Source organism: Rhinichthys klamathensis, unplaced genomic scaffold, assembly GCF_029890125.1.
Source record: "Rhinichthys klamathensis goyatoka isolate OS25496 unplaced genomic scaffold, OSU_Roscu_1.1 h1tg000378l_1, whole genome shotgun sequence".
NCBI classification, from domain to species: domain Eukaryota; kingdom Metazoa; phylum Chordata; class Actinopteri; order Cypriniformes; family Leuciscidae; genus Rhinichthys; species Rhinichthys klamathensis.
In genome coordinates this window covers 1,353,509-1,374,741 of record NW_026606885.1, presented here as the reverse complement: position 1 = coordinate 1,374,741, position 21,233 = coordinate 1,353,509, and the positions used below count along the sequence as shown (strand labels likewise).

At 37.0% G+C, this 21,233-nt stretch overlaps 1 protein-coding gene across 2 annotated transcripts in view; it reads right to left on the bottom strand.

Annotated features, from left to right (window-relative positions):
* Nucleotides 1-2,682: 2,682 nt before the first annotated feature.
* The window catches only part of cylda (cylindromatosis (turban tumor syndrome), a), a 58,288-nt gene continuing 39,737 nt past the window's right edge, over nt 2,683-21,233 (bottom strand). Inside the window, exons 5-17 of one of the 2 annotated variants that reach the window (XM_056233843.1) lie at nt 20,459-20,551; nt 16,687-16,803; nt 13,587-13,978; nt 12,976-13,141; nt 9,991-10,132; nt 9,398-9,520; nt 9,116-9,207; nt 7,000-7,066; nt 6,755-6,887; nt 5,199-5,307; nt 4,907-5,025; nt 4,436-4,652; nt 2,683-4,261 (exon numbers count right to left, since the gene is read on the bottom strand). In XM_056233843.1, coding sequence (XP_056089818.1) covers nt 4,077-4,261; nt 4,436-4,652; nt 4,907-5,025; nt 5,199-5,307; nt 6,755-6,887; nt 7,000-7,066; nt 9,116-9,207; nt 9,398-9,520; nt 9,991-10,132; nt 12,976-13,141; nt 13,587-13,978; nt 16,687-16,803; nt 20,459-20,551 — 1,955 coding nt within the window. In that variant the 3' untranslated portion in view covers nt 2,683-4,076. The remainder of the gene's footprint in view (nt 4,262-4,435; nt 4,653-4,906; nt 5,026-5,198; nt 5,308-6,754; nt 6,888-6,999; nt 7,067-9,115; nt 9,208-9,397; nt 9,521-9,990; nt 10,133-12,975; nt 13,142-13,586; nt 13,979-16,686; nt 16,804-20,458; nt 20,552-21,233) is intronic. The other variant, XM_056233844.1, reaches the window with a different exon arrangement.

Genomic DNA, 21,233 nt, shown 5'->3' with positions numbered 1-21,233 from the left:
GTGCCATAATTTAGTGGAAGATTGCTGCCATCAACTCCCAAACAAACACTTTTGCTTTTGCTAGTTCAAGAGAATCTCCTGAACTCCAAACTGAATGTCAGAATGGGGAAGAAAGGTGATTTAAGCAATTTTGAGCGTGGCATGGTTGTTGGTGCCAGACGGGCCGGTCTGAGTATTTCACAATCTGCTCAGTTACTGGGATTTTCACGCACAACCATTTCTAGGGTTTACAAAGAATGGTGTGAAAAGGGAAAAACATCCAGTATGCGGCAGTCCTGTGGGCGAAAATGCCTTGTTGATGCTAGAGGTCAGAGGAGAATGGGCCAACTGATTCAAGCTGATGGAACAGCAACTTTGACTGAAATATCCACTCGTTACAACCGAGGTATGCAGCAAAGCATTTGTGAAGCCACAACACACTCAACCTTGCGGGGGATGGGCTACAACAGCAGAAGACCCCACCGGGTACCACTCATCTCCACTACAAATAGGAAAAAGAGGCTACAATTTGCAAGAGCTCACCAAAATTGGACAGTTGAAGACTGGAAAAATGTTGCCTGATCTGATGAGTCTCGATTTCTGTTGAGACATTCAGATGTTAGAGTCAGAATTTGGGGTAAACAGAATGAGTACATGGATCCATCATGCCTTGTTACCACTGTGCAGGCTGCTGGTGGTGGTGTAATGGTGTGGGGGATGTTTTCTTGGCACACTTTAGGCCCCTTAGTGCCAATTGGGCATCGTTTAAATGCCACGGCCTACCTGAGCATTGTTTCTGACCATGTCCATCCCTTTATGGCCACCATGTACCCATCCTCTGATGGCTACTTCCAGCAGGATAATGCACCATGTCACAAAGCTTGAATCATTTCAAATTGGTTTCTTGAACATGACAATGAGTTCACTGTACTAAAATGGCCCCCAGTCACCAGATCTCAACCCAATAGAGCATCATTCGCAACCGCACCACTTATTATCCTCCTACTTAATTTTTGTTATGCATGTCAAATAAGAGATATGTAAAATTATTGTTTTTAAATAATATATTTTTTGTCTTTTATCAGCAGTTTCTCAGCATAAGAATGCCCAAATGTAATGATTTTTTTTTTTAAATGAAAGTTTTCTATCAAACAATACCTACCTTTTGACTCCTTGCTATAGTTTTAGAGTTATGAGTCTACTTTTGTGTATGTCACAAAAACAACTGTCTTCAGGGCTTGAGTAAACTTCTGTTTTACAAATTTAAGTGGATTGCACACAATAAAGTTAAGTTAAATAAAATGTTCAAGAATTGTGTTCTGTTAGCTTATTAAGTAAATTGAACAAGCAGCAAAATAATTTGAGTCCGCAAAGTAAAAGCACACATTAAAACCCATCGTTATATTCCTGAACTATCATCGGGAGTGTACACCTCTAACAACAGCAGATCTTCTGTTTGTCAGAATCAAAGTTGACAGAGAAGGAAACCATATGCTTTGATTTTATTTGATATTCACCCCCCAAGGCGATAGTCTAATGGTGAGAATGGCAATACTGTTCTCCATCTGGTCAGGTAACGCCAACATAGGCTAAATTAGCACGTGGCACACAGCAGGCATATGCCACAGCATAAAGCTACAAGAGAGCATTGTGAGCCAGCTGTTGTGACGACAAATACTAGCATGACAATTGTGCAGTTCGCAGGCTTGAAATGGACGTGAAACGACAAGACTAAAAGGCAGAGATGTGTTTGAGTTGCTTAAGTGGAGTGTACATTTTTATTTGTGAGAAACAATTTATAAAACTCCAACAGACTTAATTATGAGTTTTCAAATGTACAGTTGACGAAAAACACTTTATTTTAATGTGTCCTTGTTACACGTTACATTACTATTGTAACAAGAGTAAATTATCGATAATTACTAGCAACTAACACTACGGTAAACCAACCCCTAAACCTATAGTAAGTACATGCTGTTAATTAATTACTGCTTTATTTATTTATTTAATAAGTAATTAATTACTTATTTGTGTAATTACACCATAACAAGGACACATTAAAATAACCCAGAAATCTATATGGCTACATCTACTGGTACAACTGTACATGTAATTGCCATGACCATACGAGGTCATCAGGAGCGGGGCCTCAATGTGGTGTGTGTGTGTGTGTGTGTGTGTGTGTCTCCGGTTGCTGAGCCTTCACTACACATCAGCCCCATCTGTCCAGCATTGGTGTGTTTGCTTCCGAGACCACATCATGCCCCGGCCGTGACACCATGTTAATGAGATCCACAGAGGTGACAGGTGAAAGCAGCAGCACCGCTGGCAGTAGACAAATCCCCACACAAACATTTGCAGACTTATGACAACACTGAAGGCAATGGACATCCAAACACACCTCGCCCGTCTACCTGCTGAAGACAGTCTACAAACACACTTTCACACACGTGGCAGATGAAAACACTGTTGGCATCAAAGCACAAATGCTGCACACATCTCGGTGACATGCGAAGACAGAGAATCTCACAGCTTGGTGGCACATCTGTCAACTTTTCAAGGTAAATATCCACTTCACATACACACACAAACTGCACTCCTTCCTCTTGCTTATCTTCACTTCTATTTAAAAAAAAGCTCATTTTACCAGACATAATCCCAAATGAGCAAATCAAAAGCAGTGCAGCCATTACCACAAAAAGCTGTTTTCAAAATGGCGTTTTAATTTAGTTAACATTTAGGAGAACAGCACAGAGATAATAAAGTCCACCTGGCTTAATTTTACACAAGTACACCAGTCGTCATCCTTTCTCCCATTACAGCCGCTCACGGAGAATCTCTCCCATAGTGTACGGTTACATTAGCAGAGATTAAAAAACAATCCCAGTGCATGTTTCTTTTCATAGCTCTTCAGTTATAACCAGGCTGTGTAAACAATCCAGTAACCCATAGGTAAAGTGTGTATGGTACATCAAACCAGTATTTCGATGAACAGTGTTACTGCAAATTAGCCAACAGTGCTGCAGTATAGCGAGACAGCTTTTGCCCATTCAACCTCATCAGTGAACACTCAAACCAGAGCATGTCATTTACAAACAGGAACTTGAATCAGCTTTGAAACTTTTTAAATATCATAATGTTATCATAATACTTGCAAAAATTGACTTGTATCTGTAACAAGTAACTTACTGATATTTTTACCACTTCGAGAGCATGGCCTGGGGAGCTGCTATTATTTTTTATATATATTTAAAAAAAAATCTATATTTATAAAATCAATAATTATAATAAAATGAAATAACTCCTAATTCAAGAAGAAAAAGCTCAATTATATTATTCTTCATGTCAAAAAAAATTGTGTGCTTAATCACCTCATTTGTCGGACCAGTGCATGGCAGTCGAGGGCTTTATGTATGTGAACACACCTGACAAAGACTTCACAGCAAAATATAAAGGCAAAAAACAGGGACTACACACAGTCCGTCTGAACTATGATTAATGCTGGATGCTGCAGTGCATTAAAATGGGTCATTGATGAGTGGAAGCATTCAGACGGAAGGGAAACATCTCGTTTTGGTCCTTCATCCAAGGCTTCATTTACAGGGGTAGAGTATGTTGCCGTTTGGAGGGGTCAGTTCTGGCGGAAGGAGGAGAATGTTAAGCCATCAGGTGAGTGAGTGTCTGCGATATGCTGGAAAGATCGTGGATTCTCTCCATGTAGCAAAAACGCCACTCCGAACACTCAAGAGTTTGAGCTCAGTCAAAGACGGCACAAATCAGAGAAAACAACAACACTTCAACAAACACTCAAACACATACGCTCTCACACAGTGCAAATAGGCTTTTTCCTTCATTCTCTTGATCTCGCCTTCGCTCATATGGCCGTATTTACCCTGCGGTATGTACAGAGATGCAGAAGAGGATGAGGCAACTGGACATGGGATATTCAATCTTGAGTGCGTCTTCCTGGGCACTTTTCTTCTTTTTTTTCTTCCTCATTCTCTCTTCACCACAGCCCCTTTGTTCCCTCGTTCCATAATCTCTCTCCTTCTCGGCCATTTTCTTTCCTACCTTTCCGTCCGTCTTTATTTCTCCCTCTATTTATAGAGGCTCATGGTAGGACTCTGGTACATGCACATATAGGCGTCACAGAGAAGTCTGCGTGCATAGCCCTGGATGTTCTTGGGGTCCAGCGCGTGGAGTTCCTCTGCGGTCATCTTCAGGTAGGCCCCTACTTCTGGGCACGGGGATACCTGTGGGATGTTAAACCCGTTCTGACCACCTGCCACCAAAAACGGAGAAAATGAGTTAGAAAAAAAACAAACAAACAAAAGAGTTAGCGACAGTAAATTCAATAAAAGGTAAGAATGGTGAGTCAATTTATTATCGTGACTCAAAAATGAGTGAAAGTTCAATTGAAATCAAAAAACAATAACACAAAAAAGGTCCTCTGTACCGTCGCGGTCAGCCATACTATCGAAGAACAGCCAGGCCGAGTCTGAGGATCCGTATTTGACAAAGGCGACATAGTGGCTTGTCTCAATGCAGAGCACGGCAAACAGCTCCATCTGCTGGTGAGGGTAAGATCCCTGCCTCCACACTGACTCCTGCAGCTCTTTAGGGACAGATAACTTGACATACCGATGAGACTTGCGCCGTGGGTGCAGATGTACCTAAAGGTCCAGGAAGTGAACACATATTCAGTGTCAAATATTCTGAAAAAACAGGTACACACAAATATGCACATTAATCTATATTCAACCACTGTAAGGAACTGTTATAGTTGTCTGAACTTGGGTAAATGCATTTGAACAATGATTTATTTGGAAAAGCCTCCATCTAGTGGATATCAAAGGTATTGCAGACAAGATGAGATCCAGATGAGCACCTTTGTGCTTAAATGTGCATGTCTGTGTGTGTGTCCTACCTGTGTATTGCACTTTTCACAGAACTGCTTTATCTTTCCTGGTGTGATGTCACAATCTTCGTAGCACTCTCTGCACTCGTAAAGAGCCAAACAACCACAGATTCGACATTCTCTAGGGGCTGACAAAAACATTTGTTATACCATTTTCCTTTAAACACTGAAAATGCAGAGCACAGCTAGAATGATACATTACTATAAAATTAGTTCTTTATCTCAAACACAGATTCATTACTTTGGTATGTGGAATTTTATTCAAATAACTGCAATCTATTCAGTTATTGAACCGACTCACTGTCATCTAATAGATCTGTGATGTCAAGCTCCAAAGAAGGGAAGATCTTATTAAACATCTTAAAGTCCTTCCCAAAGCGAGGCATCTGAATTATAAGGCAAGAAGGGGCCTGGACAGAAACAAACAGACAAGAACATGACAGTCCCCTTCATTTGTCCTAAGCAACAATATTTGGATGTGTATATTCTCCTCTGAATGCATCTTTCTCTTTTAATTTTGTGATTGTTCTATGTGCTTATTTGGAGAAATTCAACATCTAATTTATAAAATAATAATATTAGTAGTAGTAGTAGTAGTAGTAGTCATATAATGTGCAGTATAAATGTAAAAGTTCAGAAACAGTAGCTCAAATTGATTTACCAATTACTCTACCATTCAAAAGTTTGGGGTCAGTAAGATTATTATTATTATTATTTTTTTAATGATCATTTTATTTAGCAAGGTCCAAAATTGATTAAAAGTAACAATAAAGACATTTATAAATCAATCAAAAGTAACAATAAAGACATTTATAAATCGATCAAAAGTAACAATAAAAGACATTTATAATGTAACAAAAGATTTATATTTTTAAATAAATGCTGTTTTTTTTTTTTACTTTCTATTTATCTAAAAAAAATATCATGGTTCAAATCTGATAATAATAAGTTTTTTTTGCACCAAATCAGCATATTTGATTGATTTCTAAAGGATCATGTGACATTGAAGACTGGAAGACACCGCTTTACCATCACAGGAAAAATATACACTTTAAAATATACTCAAATAGAAAACTTTCAAAATATTGTTTTTACTGTAGTTTTGATCCAATAAATGCATCCTTTGTGAGCATAAGAAAGTTCTTTCAAAAACATTTTACAAATTTTTCTGAACTCAAACCTTTTAAGTGAGTTTATATACAATTTTTAAAAAAAATATTTTTATCAAGATATTGTAAAGAACAATAAAAATATGGAAGTAAAAGTGGCCTCTCCACTAACTACAGTCAAACCAAAATTTATTCAGACACCTTCAACATTTCTCACATTATCACATTTTATTCGCTATAGTTTCGAAAATGGTAATAAAATATGACAAGAGTTATCAAATCAGTTGATATTTCACTGGTTTTGCCCATCCTTCTGTTAGACTGTCTCACAAATGAATTAGGTTGAATAGCTGTCAACTGTCATCTGTTAAATTTGAGTACACAATTAGATAATACCAATTTAGTTCAACCAATTACCAAGCAATACTTAATTTTGTTCAGTCTGTGGTGTTAAAAGGTCGCATTAGCAATTAAAGAAAAAACACTTAAGCAAAACATGGTCAGGTCAAAGTGCCTGAATAATTTTTGGTCCCAAATTTGTATAAATTTTACTAGTAGTCCACTGTATGAAGAATATTTGGGTATATGTCACAGTTTACTTTATATTGCTATCCTCACTTACATAAATGAACTACAGTATCCTGCACCCACTAGTAAAAAAAATCAGAAATTATATCTGGTGTCTGAATAATTTTTGATTTGACTGTATATGGTTATCAATGATACAGAGCATGCCATGTGTACATACCTCTGCAAATTTGAGATCACTGTTGATGAAGGACCACTCCAGAAGTTGCTGGCTGGTTGGCACCATAACTTTATCTTTCTTGTCCATAAAGATTTGATAGAAGTAACAGTCCTGTACCTTCTGCCCTGCAGACCTGCAAAAAAGGTAAGATAAAAGATAAAAACACCACTTTTTAATACTAGCTTTGTTGAGTTCCCAAATATGCTGATTCTAGCATGGAGTTGAAGGGTGTGTGAGAGGCACACCGAAGTTTGAGAAGAGGGTCGACTCTCAGAATGTGATGAAACAGGATGTTGAGGAACTCTTCAGGATCTAAACAGAGAGAATAACTTATTTCAATTCACACCATTCAAATCAAAATGCGAAATAACTTAAAACAATTCATCTATTAATTATTTGTAGTTAATACGCAGACCCTAATAAAAAAAAATGTAATTTTTTTTAGGTGTTTAATATATATCCCATTGAGGTCCCACATAATTTAAACGTACAGTAAAATAAATATTTAGCATTTAATACATATTTGGTGCTATAGATCATGTGTGTTTTTATGAACAACTAGGTTTTGAAAACAAAAAAATTATCATCCTTAAAATTAATGACTTTATCTGTAACGTTTTTTTTTTACTCTGCTTGTACAAAGAATGTAATGTTCTGTGTGTCATAACAGGGGATAGCTTCATAAAAGCACAAAGTGGACATAACTGTGCCACCTGCGTTTCAGTATGGAAGCACAATGTTCCCAAAAACAGCAGGATGTACTCAAAATAAAATTAAATTGGAAAAATCCATTCCCAAACCAATTGGTATAATAATAACAGGTTTTGAGGGGATACTATAGTATGTTTTATGTTTTAACATCTAAGAACAAGATTTCATATAACAATATTATGACAGGTCTGATATAGTTTTGCAGTCGTATTGTGTAACTGAAAACATTATTTCTTCATATTTCATAGTATAGAGTACTGTTTTCCAAACAATACAATGTAGTATCAACATTTCCTGTAAAAAAATCATATGGATAAACTTCTAATAATTAATTCTCTATTTGTGTTGTTCCTCAATATTGCAGATGCTCAAAATTAAAATAACTCAACTGCTGAATAAAACAATGTATTTTTTTAAAGGTGCTATATGTAACTTTTCTTCTAAAATGAATCCTGTTTTTTTATTGCCTGTGTGTGAAGGGGTTGTAATCACACATTACAATGATCCACTTGCCGGGTTTTGCTATTACCTCTGAACGCCAGTATTCCTATTTCTATGTGAAGTCTCCGGGTCGGATTTTCTGCGAAATCCATCGGATGTGACGTGCATGCGTGCACCCGAGCCTCTCTCCTTTTTATATACAGTCTATGCGACGGCACTGCAGCTGACGACATGGAGTCTGATAACACCCCAAAACGACCTGCCTCCAGCACACACACACTCCCAACACAAACTCCACATAAATATAAAAAACAAAACAAAAATGTATCTGCTGAAGCTCGTCAGGCCAAACGTGAATCGGATCGACTTAGGACGAAAACACGGATCAACATCGGCAGAGCGTTTGAATTATGGAGAGACCCCCGCTATTTTTATTGTGATAAATTACAAGTTTTCAGATATGCTGAAATAATGGTAAACTGTAATGAAATAGCAAGGTAAACTACATAAACTATAACATACATTTTGTTATCCTGTTCCAGGATAACAAAAAGTAGGTGCTTTAGGATGTAACTTTTATTTTATGCACTAGATCTACTGTCTAACGTCACTCATCCCACTACTATCATATTGTTTATAATACACATTTCCAGACACGTTAGTACAGTAATGTTACTTCCTACGATCTTACTGTTACACTGAAATTCTTCAGTCTAGTTCACTAACTGTTTTCGTTATCATATTATACATTCACCTATGTTGACATTGCTGATTGTGAAAGATACACGAAGAGTTAGTGAAATGCCTTATTATGCTAACACCACATGTCGGCTAAATGCAGTCAATGTAACGTTATCATGGTACGAGCATGGAGCATTAGTTCAACGTCAAGCTGATAAAAGTAGCCTATTATTGTAACGTTGCAGTGAGAGTTTACATGAGTTTCCAGCATGTTGTGTGATGCTTTCTCCGGTGTGTTGAAAGTCTCAGTGTGGCCGATACCATGAGTGCTCGCTCTTGAGTTCGAGCACGCGCAAGAGCACGAGCGCTCTTGTAAAAATTGGTTGCAATCTGAAACATCTCCGATAGAGGCCGCTAAAAAATACATATAGCACCTTTAAGAGTGAAAATCATTTTCTGTTTGCACCTACAGAGGGCAGTATCAATACATTTCTTCTACAGTGACATGAAACATGAGACTTTTCTCACCCTTCTCTTCTGAAGTGAATCCTGACGCTGCCTCCACTTTCTCCAATATCCTCCTAAGTTTCATGATTTTAGTGGCACACACGTAGCCATGTCTAAAAAATACACATGAACACAGATTAATAAAATACACATGAACACAGATTAATAAAAGATTATAACCAGGCCTGTCACAGAGAATAGGTAAAAGAGAATTTGGATGAATATTTAGATGAACAATATTATATTGGCTAATAGAGATAAAGCAGCCAAATAATGTGTGGTAATAAACTGTGTTTCACTCACATTCGTAGTGGGTTGACTATTTCTGTGCGCAGTAACTCTTGAGTCTCTTTGTAATATTCTACATCAGTCTTGGATCTTGGCCTTAAGAGTACTGTATCCAACACGGAACTAAAAGAGAATAGACTGACATACAGAGAGAGACAGAGAAATACATATTTACAATTGTAACATTAAATATTAGTTTATAATCTGTTAAGCATCTTCTATGCATTGCATGTCAAACAAATGTAATGTCTCTGTGTAGATATCATGGAGATACAGAGATATTAAACACTTGTGTGTAAGTCAGTAAGTGTGTGTGTGTGTGTGTGTGTGTGTAGTGTACTGATTTGACCTACATTGTGAGGACCATCTTTATATTGTAGTGTGTATTCAGGTTTCAGGCCACAGCCCCTACATTATAAGGATATGCCGATGTCCTTGTAATTCAAAAAGCTAAATAAACATTCTAAATAATTATTTATTAAAAATGTAAAAATGCAGAAAAATTTTTAGGGTAGGTTTAAGGTTAGGGGCTAGGAAATGTCATTAGCTCAGTATAAAAACCATTACACCGTGTGTGTGTGTGTGTGTGTGTGTGTGTGTGTGTTCACCAGAACAGCGTAGAGTCCAGATAGCAGGAGTTATAATGTCCTTGAATTCCTTTCTTCTTCCCCACCATCACCTCCAAACCGTCATTCTCCGTCCGGGGAGGAGTGTTCTCATTAACCACTTCACTCAGATAACCCCCAAAAGCTGCAGCAAAACATACTGATGAGTCACATCAATCAAGTACAATATGAGCTTCAATGGTCTGAGATAAAAAAAAAATGGGTTCTGACATCAATACAAGCTAAGCTCTACTGACAGCATTTGTGGCATAAATGTAATTAATACATATACCACAAAACTTTAACTTCCAGTTAACAAAATATACAATATAAAAACATGCTATTTTCAGAGTATAGTCACAAAACAGTTTTATTGTACATGTTAACATACAAAAAGTGTGCAAGAATCACTTCCTACTCTTATCTGTGCAAAGTTTTATTCAAACTGTTTTGTCATGGAGAAGTAAGCTTATGCATGATTCACAAAAAGATACCAGAAAAGGATTTGATATACACCTATCAGTAAACCACTTTAAACTTCACCCACACGTCTGTAACACATAACCGGTAAGTTCATCCACTTTAAAAAATATTCGCACAAAAGAACTGTAGAGATAAAAAAATAAACATTCCTTTAACAAAAATACTGCTTTTAAACCCTCTGGAATGCTGGTTCATTCACTGTTAAGCCAAAAGTTTATTTCCCTTGCCTGACTTCGCAAAGTCTTCGTAATGTCATTTTCATCATCAGCAAATAATTTTAGCGCTCAAACACAAAGGTCCACTAGGTAGTGTGCACACGCCAAATACGTCTAACCACGTTCAGGGTCAATAGAGTATACTTTTAAGGGCTTGCGCTCTCAATAATGTGCTAGACAGAGCGGAATGTGGAAAAAGAAGAATACCTGTTGGGAAGTAAAATAATGCCAAATGTTTTTGAAAGAAAAAGCCTGTTGAATTGCACTACTTAAAAAAAAATGCATTGCATTAACCATGCTTGCATTTTAATGCATTGTATTTTTAGGACTTGCATTTTTTTTATTGGCTCAAATTCGACATGGTTGAATATTTAAGCTGTGAATATTTCAATTCAAAATATTTCAAACACATTTTCATTATTCAAAATTCAATAATCCATATTCACCCTTCATATTTCACTTCCAAAATATTCAAACTTTTTAAAAATACAACCTATAATATTCAACAGGCAATTTTCGGTCCATTTTATTTCGCTTCACAAATTCGCCTTTCACAAATTCAGTGGTTCAAATTCAACAGTAAATTCAACACTGACATCCAGGAACTGCAGGAAAAGCAGTAGATTACCGAGCATAATCCCCATCTGCTGTTAGTCGAGCTCACCAGCTACGTTACGCGGTTTATATGTCCTTGCAATCCTGAAGTATTGAGGGGAAACCCTAGTACTGCAGCACATCGCCGCGATATAAAGTTAAGGCAACTAAACAACCAAGAGAAATCTGTCTACCTCAAATGTAGGCCTAACATTTGATCTGTAACGTTACATCAGCATCGGGGGAATAACATTATAATCTCGTTCACGGTAGAGAAAGATGCATGTAGGCTACACAGGGACCACGAAGACACTGAATTAAACATAAAAACAACACTCATAATAATCACAAATACACTTACATTACTATAAATGTGTTTTTATGAATGAATGGCTTGCTCTAACTGTGTTGTTCGGTCTTCGCCAACATGTCTATGTTCGCCAACATCCATAGATATATATATACTATGGCCAACATCACGCGCTTGCACCCCCTGCTGGTGAGCTCGACTAACAGCAGATGGGGATTATGCTCGGTAATCTACTGCTTTTCCTGCAGTTCCTGGATGTCAGTGCTGAATTTACTGTCGAATTTGAACCACTGAATTTGTGAAAGGCGAATTTGTAAAGCGAAATAAAATGGACCGAAAAATGCCTGTTGAATATTATAGGTTGTATTTTTAAAAAGTTTGAATATTTTGGAAGTGAAATATGAAGGGTGAATATGGATTATTGAATTTTGAATAATGAAAATGTGTTTGAAATATTTTGAATTGAAATATTCACAGCTTAAATATTCAACCATGTCGAATTTGAGCCAATAAAAAATGCAAGTCCTAAAAATACAATGCATTAAAATGCAAGCATGGTTAATGCAATGCATATTTTTTTCAAGTGGTGCAATTCAACAGGCTTTTTGTTTCAAAAACATTTGGCATTACTTTACTTCCATATACCTGGGCCTTTAATGTGTTAATGTAACTGCAATATCTGCTCTAGATCAGGCCCTTCCAATCGGAGCATGCGACACAACTCCTTGTCCAAGCTCTTGTTCGATCCAGATGGGCATGCACTGTCAAACCTCTGCAACTGATCCAGAATGCTGCATCAAGAGTGGTCTTTAACAAGCCGAAGAGAGTGTACTGTACGTCACACCTCTCATCAATTTGCACGCGTTGCCTATAGCCGCTGACATCAAATACAAGGCACTGTCATTTGCCTATAGAACAACCACTGGCTCTGCACCCCTATACCTAATCTCACCACTTCAGATTTATGTAGAAGCTTGCATTCTGCAAGTGAACGGTGTCTTGTGGTGCCATCCCAAAGGGGCACAAAATCACTTTCACTGATCTTTACCTGGAGTGTTCCCTGCTGGTGGATAGACCTGCCTATCTCAACCTGAGCTGCTGAGTCTTTAGCCACTAAATACTTGACTAATAATTACTAACACTTACTACACTATTCTGTACATCTATTTATTTATTTTTTGTTAAAAAAAAACTTGCTACATGTACTGTGCTAGACTAACTGGGATTAGTCACAGCACTTACCGGTACATATTGTTGCCCTATTGTTGGATATTGCTTTGGATAAAAGCGTCTGCTAAATGATTAAATGTAAAAGTAAACAATACTGTAGGCTTATCATAACCGCATGCACTGACACATCTCTGACACTTGAAGTGTGTTTATTACCTATGGAGTTGCATCGTTCTATGGGGTTGGGTGAATGATGTAAGGATGGGAATCGTGAGTCTGGCCTGCAACACTTCAGTTTGACAAACAGAGCTTTCTTTGGTGGACACGTGAAATAACGGATCCCTTTAAATGTGCCATCAGTGCAGCCCACACACTCTTCCTCCTAAACACACACATAAGAAACAAACACTTTATAATATAGCAAATGTATATACACTAATATACACTACCTTTCAACAATTTGGGATTGGAAAGAATTTTTTAATCTTTTGGAAATAAGTCTCTTATGCTCACCAAGATTGCATTCATTTGATCAAAAAATACAATGAAAACGATAATATTGTGAAACATTATTACAATTCAAAATAACTGTTTTATATTTTAAAATTATAATTTGTTATTTATTCCTGCGATGGCTGAATTTTCAGCAGCCATATCTCCAGTTTTCAGTGTCACATGATCCCTCAGAAATCATGCTGATTTGCTGCTGAAGAAACATTTCTTATTATTATCAATGTTGAAAACAGATTTGAATGCTAGTTTGAATGCTAGTGTTTTTATATTCACTTCATAGTTACAGTACAGCAAACATGCATGAATCTACTGACCAGCTCTAGACCAGCTAGTGGCTCTTGTAGTCCTGGAGGTAGACCAACCCAACGGATGACCCCACACAGCGGTGGGTTCTCTTTGACCTCCACCATTGACCCAACCTCTAACCCTGGCTGGCCTTGTGGTGGTGATGGAGGCCTCTGGACAGGCGTGGTAGCAGGTGGCAGGACCTCCTGCTGCTCTCCCATCACTGAGCCAGCAGACAGGGAGAGGGGGCCGTGGCTCATGCTCCCATTGGGGCCAACTTTGCGGCTCAAGCTGAAGGGCAGGGAGTGGAACTTGTTATCAATGGACATCGAAGGGGTTGTGGGTGGAGCTCGAGAGGGGGACGAGCTTGGGTTGAAGTCTGGGGGCATGTCCGTCAGGGATTTGGCCGGGTCCTCACCGACTATCAAGAAACAAAGCCAAAAAAATGAGAGGTACCAAGAGGTCATAATAACCAGAAAATGCATCAGTGTGTGAAAGACCAGGAACTGATCAATCAATATAAACCATCAGATGACATCACAGCTAATGTTATGAAATTACAATAAATGGTTCAAATGACTTGAATGAAACAGTTGTCTGTCATTAAAGAGATTTACATTTATACACTGCCGTTCAAAAGTTTAAAGGGGTCATATTATGCCCTTTTACGAAGTCTTGATTTAGTTGATTTAGAATATGTTTTCATGCTTGATTGTTTAAAAAACGCATTATTTTTCACATATTTTACATTACTACAGCCTCTCTCCCGGTCTGGCTCGAACACGCCGATTTTGATAAAGCCCCTCCTTCCGAAATATGAAATGTGCTGTGATTGGTTAGCCGGCCCAGTGTGTTGTGATTGGCAGCACTTAGCATGTGTTCTGGAAATGTCCCGTCTCTCCATAACTGCGAGTTCTTCTCTAGTGTAAATATTAAGGTTATTTCAAACCAATTCGAGCCCGATTCAGATCCTGACAATGTTAATGAACAAGAGGATCGTGCAAAATGGATTTCATGCACAGACTTTGCAAGCATGGATTTCACAGGTTTCAGAGTGGTATGTTTTTTTTGTAATTTTATTATACATTATAGATACGATGTTATCCAATATTTAATTGTGATATTTGTCGGAAATTGAAGGTAATACAAACAGTAATCGATCACAGAACCATGGTTAATTTTCCTAAGGAGCGGTGAACCGTCTTACAAAAGTGAGAGCTTACAAAAGCAACAGAAAACAGGCTGTTCTCCATAAAATCTGCAGCGCACTGATAAACGCTGGGGTTATAATGTTCAGGAACAGTGTTTAAAATAAATTAACCACTCTAAGTTCGTCAGCCTTAAGCCGGTGCGATTTTTGCTGTCGTGGGAGCTCACAGGCGATTTACCTATCTACCTATTGTAGCCCAAACGAGTCGTTTGTTGTAGTTCTTGAAAAGGGGATTCTGTAAAATAAAATATCTCTTTGGAGTGGACTTTGAGCTTTGTAAACTTGCAGATCTTTTTTATGCTAAAACAGCAACATTACACACTAACTAAAGTTGGGGAAAAAATTAAGTGAAAAAGCATAGCAGGACCCCTTTAAGGTTGGAAAGATTAATAAATAAGGTTGGTAATATTTTTGTAAGAAGTCTCTTATGCTCACTAAAATGCATTTATTTGATCAAATACAGTAAATAATAACAGTAATAGTAACTAGTAATATTGAGAAATATTAATATTAATAATATAATTCAGTTGTTTTCTATTTGTGATGTGATGGCAAAGCTGGATTTTCAGCATCATTACTCCAGTCTTCAGTCACATGATCCTCCAGAAATCATTCTAATATGATGATTTGGAGCTCAATAAACATGTATTATTATTATTAATGTTGAAAACATGATTAAAAAAATTCAGTATTCTCTGAGGAATAGAACATAAAAATAAGCTGTTCTTGTTCTTGTTCATGTTTTCAATGGTTTTCAACATTCATAATAAGAAATGTTTATTTGAAATAGAAAACCTTTGTCACATTATAAATGCCATTACTGTCTTTTGATAATTTAATGCATACTTTAAAATTATGGATAAAATGATGAAGAATAAAAGGATGAATTTCATTTTAAAAAAATCTTACTGACCCAAACTTTTGAACAGTAATGTAGTGTATACTAAACCACAGCTTAGCTAAAATATGATGTCCTCTCAGAGCTGATCAGTGCTGGTTATTTTCTCCTCACTGAAGCACATATCAACACATAAAATATGAAGATATTGGTAAACATTGTTATGTGTTGCAGAAAAAAGTCACCATAGGAATCAAGCATAAGAATTGTGGTGAACAGACGGTGAAGGAGAACAAAAGCAGCACAGGCCACAAACACAACATAAAACCCATAACCAATAACAAGCCGCCCCTGCAACATCCTCCAATAGTGCATGTTAGTATAGTGTGACATGAAATATGAAATAGTTACACAGATGAAAGCAATGTTATAAGGAATACAGTGTCCCAATATGTTTAACCCCAAATACACATACATAGAATCACAAACATTTACACAATGGATGAGTGGAGATATGGCTTGATTGTACCAGCAATACCAAATATAAAAGGCTTTCACAAATCATACAAACATAAAATTACCGGTACATAGTCACAAATAATAAATATGCCATATATGGTGCAACTAACAAATTAATGCAGTTAAAAAAAAAAAAAAATTACTCTTTTTTAATTAAACTATTTTAATTGATTAATTTTGTATTGCCTTATAGCTAAATTTAGTTGAAAACTGAATATGAAATGCAAGCACAAATGTCTGTAGTACAGAACATTCAGAAAAACACCTGAGATGTTCATTTTCTGATCAATGATGTCATGCTATGAGGTCGCATACCACTCACGTCACAGTGAACCAGACTCCCAATAAAAGATCTCAGCAGCAAGTTGCTTTTAAAATCACAGCTGATGTATTCAAAGGCATTGATTAACATGTGATGACTTATTCATGACAAGATTATTAAAGGAACCTAAAGTGAAGTGAGCTCTAATTTTAGGCTAGACATCAGAAGGATGGCACCTTGCTGTTAAGATGTTTATCAATAGAGTTCTGCAGTCTTCCATTTGTATTGATTATTGATTACCTTCATCTATGTACCATGTGCTTTTGGCTTTGGACTGGGCAGGGTGATCGACCGAGCTGCCATTTAGTGTATAATAAAACTCAGACTTGCTCCTGCTGCCAGGCTGCAGGCCTAACCCTGAATAAGAGTCACGATAGGAAGATAGACAGTAAATAGTGTGAGTCTCTCTGTGTGTGTGTGTGTGTGTGTGTGTGTGTGTGTGTGTGTGTGTGTGTGTGTGTGTGTGAGAATGAGAGAGATAGAGAGAGAGAGAGAATTCAAGAAAAAGGGGGAATATGTGTTTCTACATGTGGGATTAAGCAAAATCTAAGATGTGTAAATGGATGTCAAGTCACCATAACAACTCAGACATTTGTGTGTATTCTTGCAGAAATTAGTGAGTGAGTGTCAGTGAGTGAGAGAGAGAGACTCCAAAGCAAGGCATGCAGTGTTCAGCAAAGCTTATTATGTCATATCCAGCTCATGTTAAGATAATAGAAAATGGTTCTAGAGAGGGATAAAAAAAAAACCCCCAAAAACACCATTTCCTTAAAGAGGTCATGACATGGATTTTTTAAAATTATTTTAATATGTTTCTTTAGGTTTACTTATAATGTTTACAAAGTTTTTTGCACAAAAAACAAACAAATATATATGCAGAGAAATTATTATTTTCAACCTTCATTCTAAACCGCTGTCTGAAATGATCCTGTTTTTTAGAGTCGGCTCCTTTAAGGCTTGTCAGTAAAAGGGCCACTGTTATGATAGTCTAACGTCATTGCATAGGAAACAGTATGAATGCCCACTCGTTATTGTATACGAGTAAGTGTTTTGAAAACATTATCAATATAATGTCATTTACAGACATAGCATTATAAAATCATTTACTTGTGGTTTGTGATGCAGCTGCTGTCAGATCCAAAACATCTTTCAACAAAAGTTTACTTACAAACTCTCCATTACAGTGTGCCTCGTTTACAAAACAAAATGCTCCGAACAAACATATAATCCTCCGATGCGATCCGGTACGCAATTAAAATAAACCATCCACTTGTTTCCGATTCTGGGATCCTTCTGAAGTCAGTACAGAAATGTAAACGTGCTGTTTAAACTGGACACGTCAAAGTGAAAATTCTTTCATTCTTAAATCTGTCCTGTTGGCGACAGACTCAAGTGCGTGGAGTTTGTCAGAAACTGAATGCGCATCTGTTTACTGTATCCAGTATAGACAGCGTCAGTGATTATAATGGGTTCTATTTGCTTTTGATGTGACGTGATGATCGCATCTAGTGCATAGACTGTAAAAAAAATGGACAAAGCGTCTGTGACGTCACCCATAGACTTTCTGAATAACGGTTTTGAGGCCGTTTATGGGGGGTATGGGCGGCGCCATCTTTTGAAAATCTTGGGAAATCCTAACCCCACCCACCTTCTGGCCAATCCATATATGGGTAAAAGTGCTGCTTCAGCCAAGCAGCCTCAGCTATCTGTAACGTTACAAGATCGACTGGCAGACTAGGCTACTTTTTACAGTCTATGGCTACTACATTCACTGGAAAGCTGCTGAAGAACACTCCAATGTGGGACATATCAGTCTATTCTTATGTTACATTTATTCATTTGGCAGACGCAAAAAAACTATACGAGTGTGGATTAGAACCTAGAACCTCTGACACGCCTTGGCAAAAGTTCTGCCACTGGACCATTAAAGTGCATGCATGTAATTGTCGGATCTATGTATTTCTTCACATGAAAATTCTCACCAACAACGACATATTAGATCTCATTAAACGACAAATTAAACACAATGTAGTATTTAAATCGATTGGTGGACATCGGTATGTTATTGTACATAGGTACATCTGATTTATGATTTAGCATTGTATTAGCCCCCCAAAACCCCACCTGTCCCTACCTTGGACGCTAACTTATCTGAGGCAGCAGCAATGCTAATGCTAACTGTTGCAGTGCCACTGCCCACAAACATTGATGCTAAATAGTGCTAACTACGTGAAATAGTAGTGGAATGTCACTAACCGGAAAAAAAGGAGCGAAGTACTGCTAGTCCTACAGTGTCGGTTAGTGCAGTTTATAGCAGAGCAACCCATTTTATGTACGATATTTCAATACAAATGTTCAGAAAGAATACAGAGGTGGTATGATGTATTGTGTCAGATCATGGCCGAGACGTCAAATTTCAGGAATTTCACTCGGCCCAGCCCGTTATCAGCTGTCAATCAAGCTGTCAATCAAAGTTAACCACGCCCTTATTTGTCATACATTTTATATCTAAATACGATCTAAACTAACGAGTTAGAAAAAAATTCACCCCCCTCACAGTTGTCAGGCACTCGGAACCTATCGAAAAATACAATAAAAGTCCATGGGACCAACCTGTAAAAACATGAATTTATGCTGTGAAAACGGACATTTGCTCCCTTTTGGGACCTGCCCCTAGCGGATTTTCGATGTATTGCAGTTTTTCACACTTCCGGGTAGGCTTCATTTTTCAGATTAGAATGTTGCCGCTTGATCTAGTGTAGGCAAATGCAATGAATGAAAGTGGACGGGGCCTATGGTGCAATGAAGTATAACTATTCATCGATGTCTTGCTCTGGAGTCATATGCAAATGTATTTTTTGTGATGTCACAGATCCCGCAATATCAAACACAGTCGTTTAAGGAGCTTGATCAAATAAATGATTTGTTTATAATGAGGAGGATGTTTAAAGCTCTGAAACTTGCAGGATGTTTTAATGGTACAAGACCTCTTATATGTCCAGAGATCAAGGCAAATTTGATTTCTCATGTCATGACCACTTTAAAGGATGTCCATCAGTACCAAAGAATGACTGTTTTTCTGCTATCTTTTTTTGTTAACATTTCTTTCAAACAAGCAGTTTTTCAAACCAGACTTTCATCGTATCAAGTAAATAAAATCCAACAATTTTAACAACAGGCGTATGATCTTTATGTCAGGTTTCCCTAATATAATAGCACTGTCAATACCAGTGATACCTATGAAGAAGAATCCAACAGAAATTGCACTACACAATACTAAAAACCGTATATAAAAAATAAAATAAAAATCACCAAAATGGCTTAGCCATAATAAATGCATACTATAACATCACAATATATAGTGTCTGACAGGCGGCTTCCTGTGTGCATTCTCTGAGACAGAGCAGGATGAGGACAGGTAAAGTATTCTTTGGGCTTAAAGGCCATTTCACATGGGACACTGCAGTGGTCAGTGTCTAGTTTATTTTTCAAAGGAGATATGTTGAAAGGGGCAAGATGTAGGCAGTTTTTCTGATTGCACACAACCAGTGAAATCTTGCCTAGTCAATCCTTGCTAGTCATTTGGGCTCATGACTAAATGGTCAAATACTCACAAAAATATGTCAAAATCTCCATCTTGAAGAGCATTCACGTAAAAAAACTGTTGATTATGTCTTAAGTGAATGTAAACACTTGGGAGAAAATCGCATTGTATATCAATAATATATATGATCCGTACATTAGGTCTTAAAGTGATATTAGCCTGCTGCTGTCTATGCCTTTATTTTAATCAAACAACAAAAGAAAAAGAGAAAAATCACTCACAGCTCTTGACTGAATAACTTTAATGACTGTGTACTTATATTCAATAATTACTTAAGATCTTTTTATTTACTTTGGCTATGCTAGTATTAGTCTTTGATGTGGTCTTTCAATGAATTATAGCATCTAAAAATGTTATCTTGTAAAAACATATAGACTACTGTACATACAGATATAACCGGACACTTACCTTTGCTCTTTGGTTTGCTCTGACTGCCAGGTTTGTCACTGCCGCCCCTGCAGGCAAAGACCTTGGTCAGCCTCTGATCCTGCATGGAGTATTCTGTAAGCAAATAAAGACACACAAACTGCTCACATATTCTATCAACATTTAATCATGTCATTCAAAATCCATAAGATTATCTTCCTTACATGGGACAAATGAGATATTTTTCTCACTTAAATATATATATATATATATATATATATATATATATATATATATATATATATATATATATATATATATATATTTAAGTTATTGGATTTATCTAATAACATTAATAATGTAATAATCTGAACTTTCGGTTTGATTCCAAAAATGTCCACATTGTGTGTGCGAGTTGATATTGCGAAGTTGATATTCTGATCATATTTTTTTCCCAAGCACATTTTACCAATTCCAAACCACATCAATCTTAATAACTACAATTAATTTTGTATTTAATAATTTATAAGTGATATATAATTGTTAAGGAAAGCTGGAAGTGAAAAATGCCTTAAATTCAGGTGTTAAGCAGGTTTTCTTTTACAGGTAAAATGTGCCAAAAGAGATTTAACTCGCACCGAAAAGTCAAAAAAAAAAAAATTCACATCACTTCAGCTTGTGATTCTTATTAAAGGTGAACTAAGTAACGTTTTTACCTTAACTGAACAGCTTTGGAGTCATTGTAATGTTTATATTAATGATTTTGTGTTGAATGGTGGTCGTCTCGCACCCCCCTGGTGCCTGTGAGCCGCAAAAC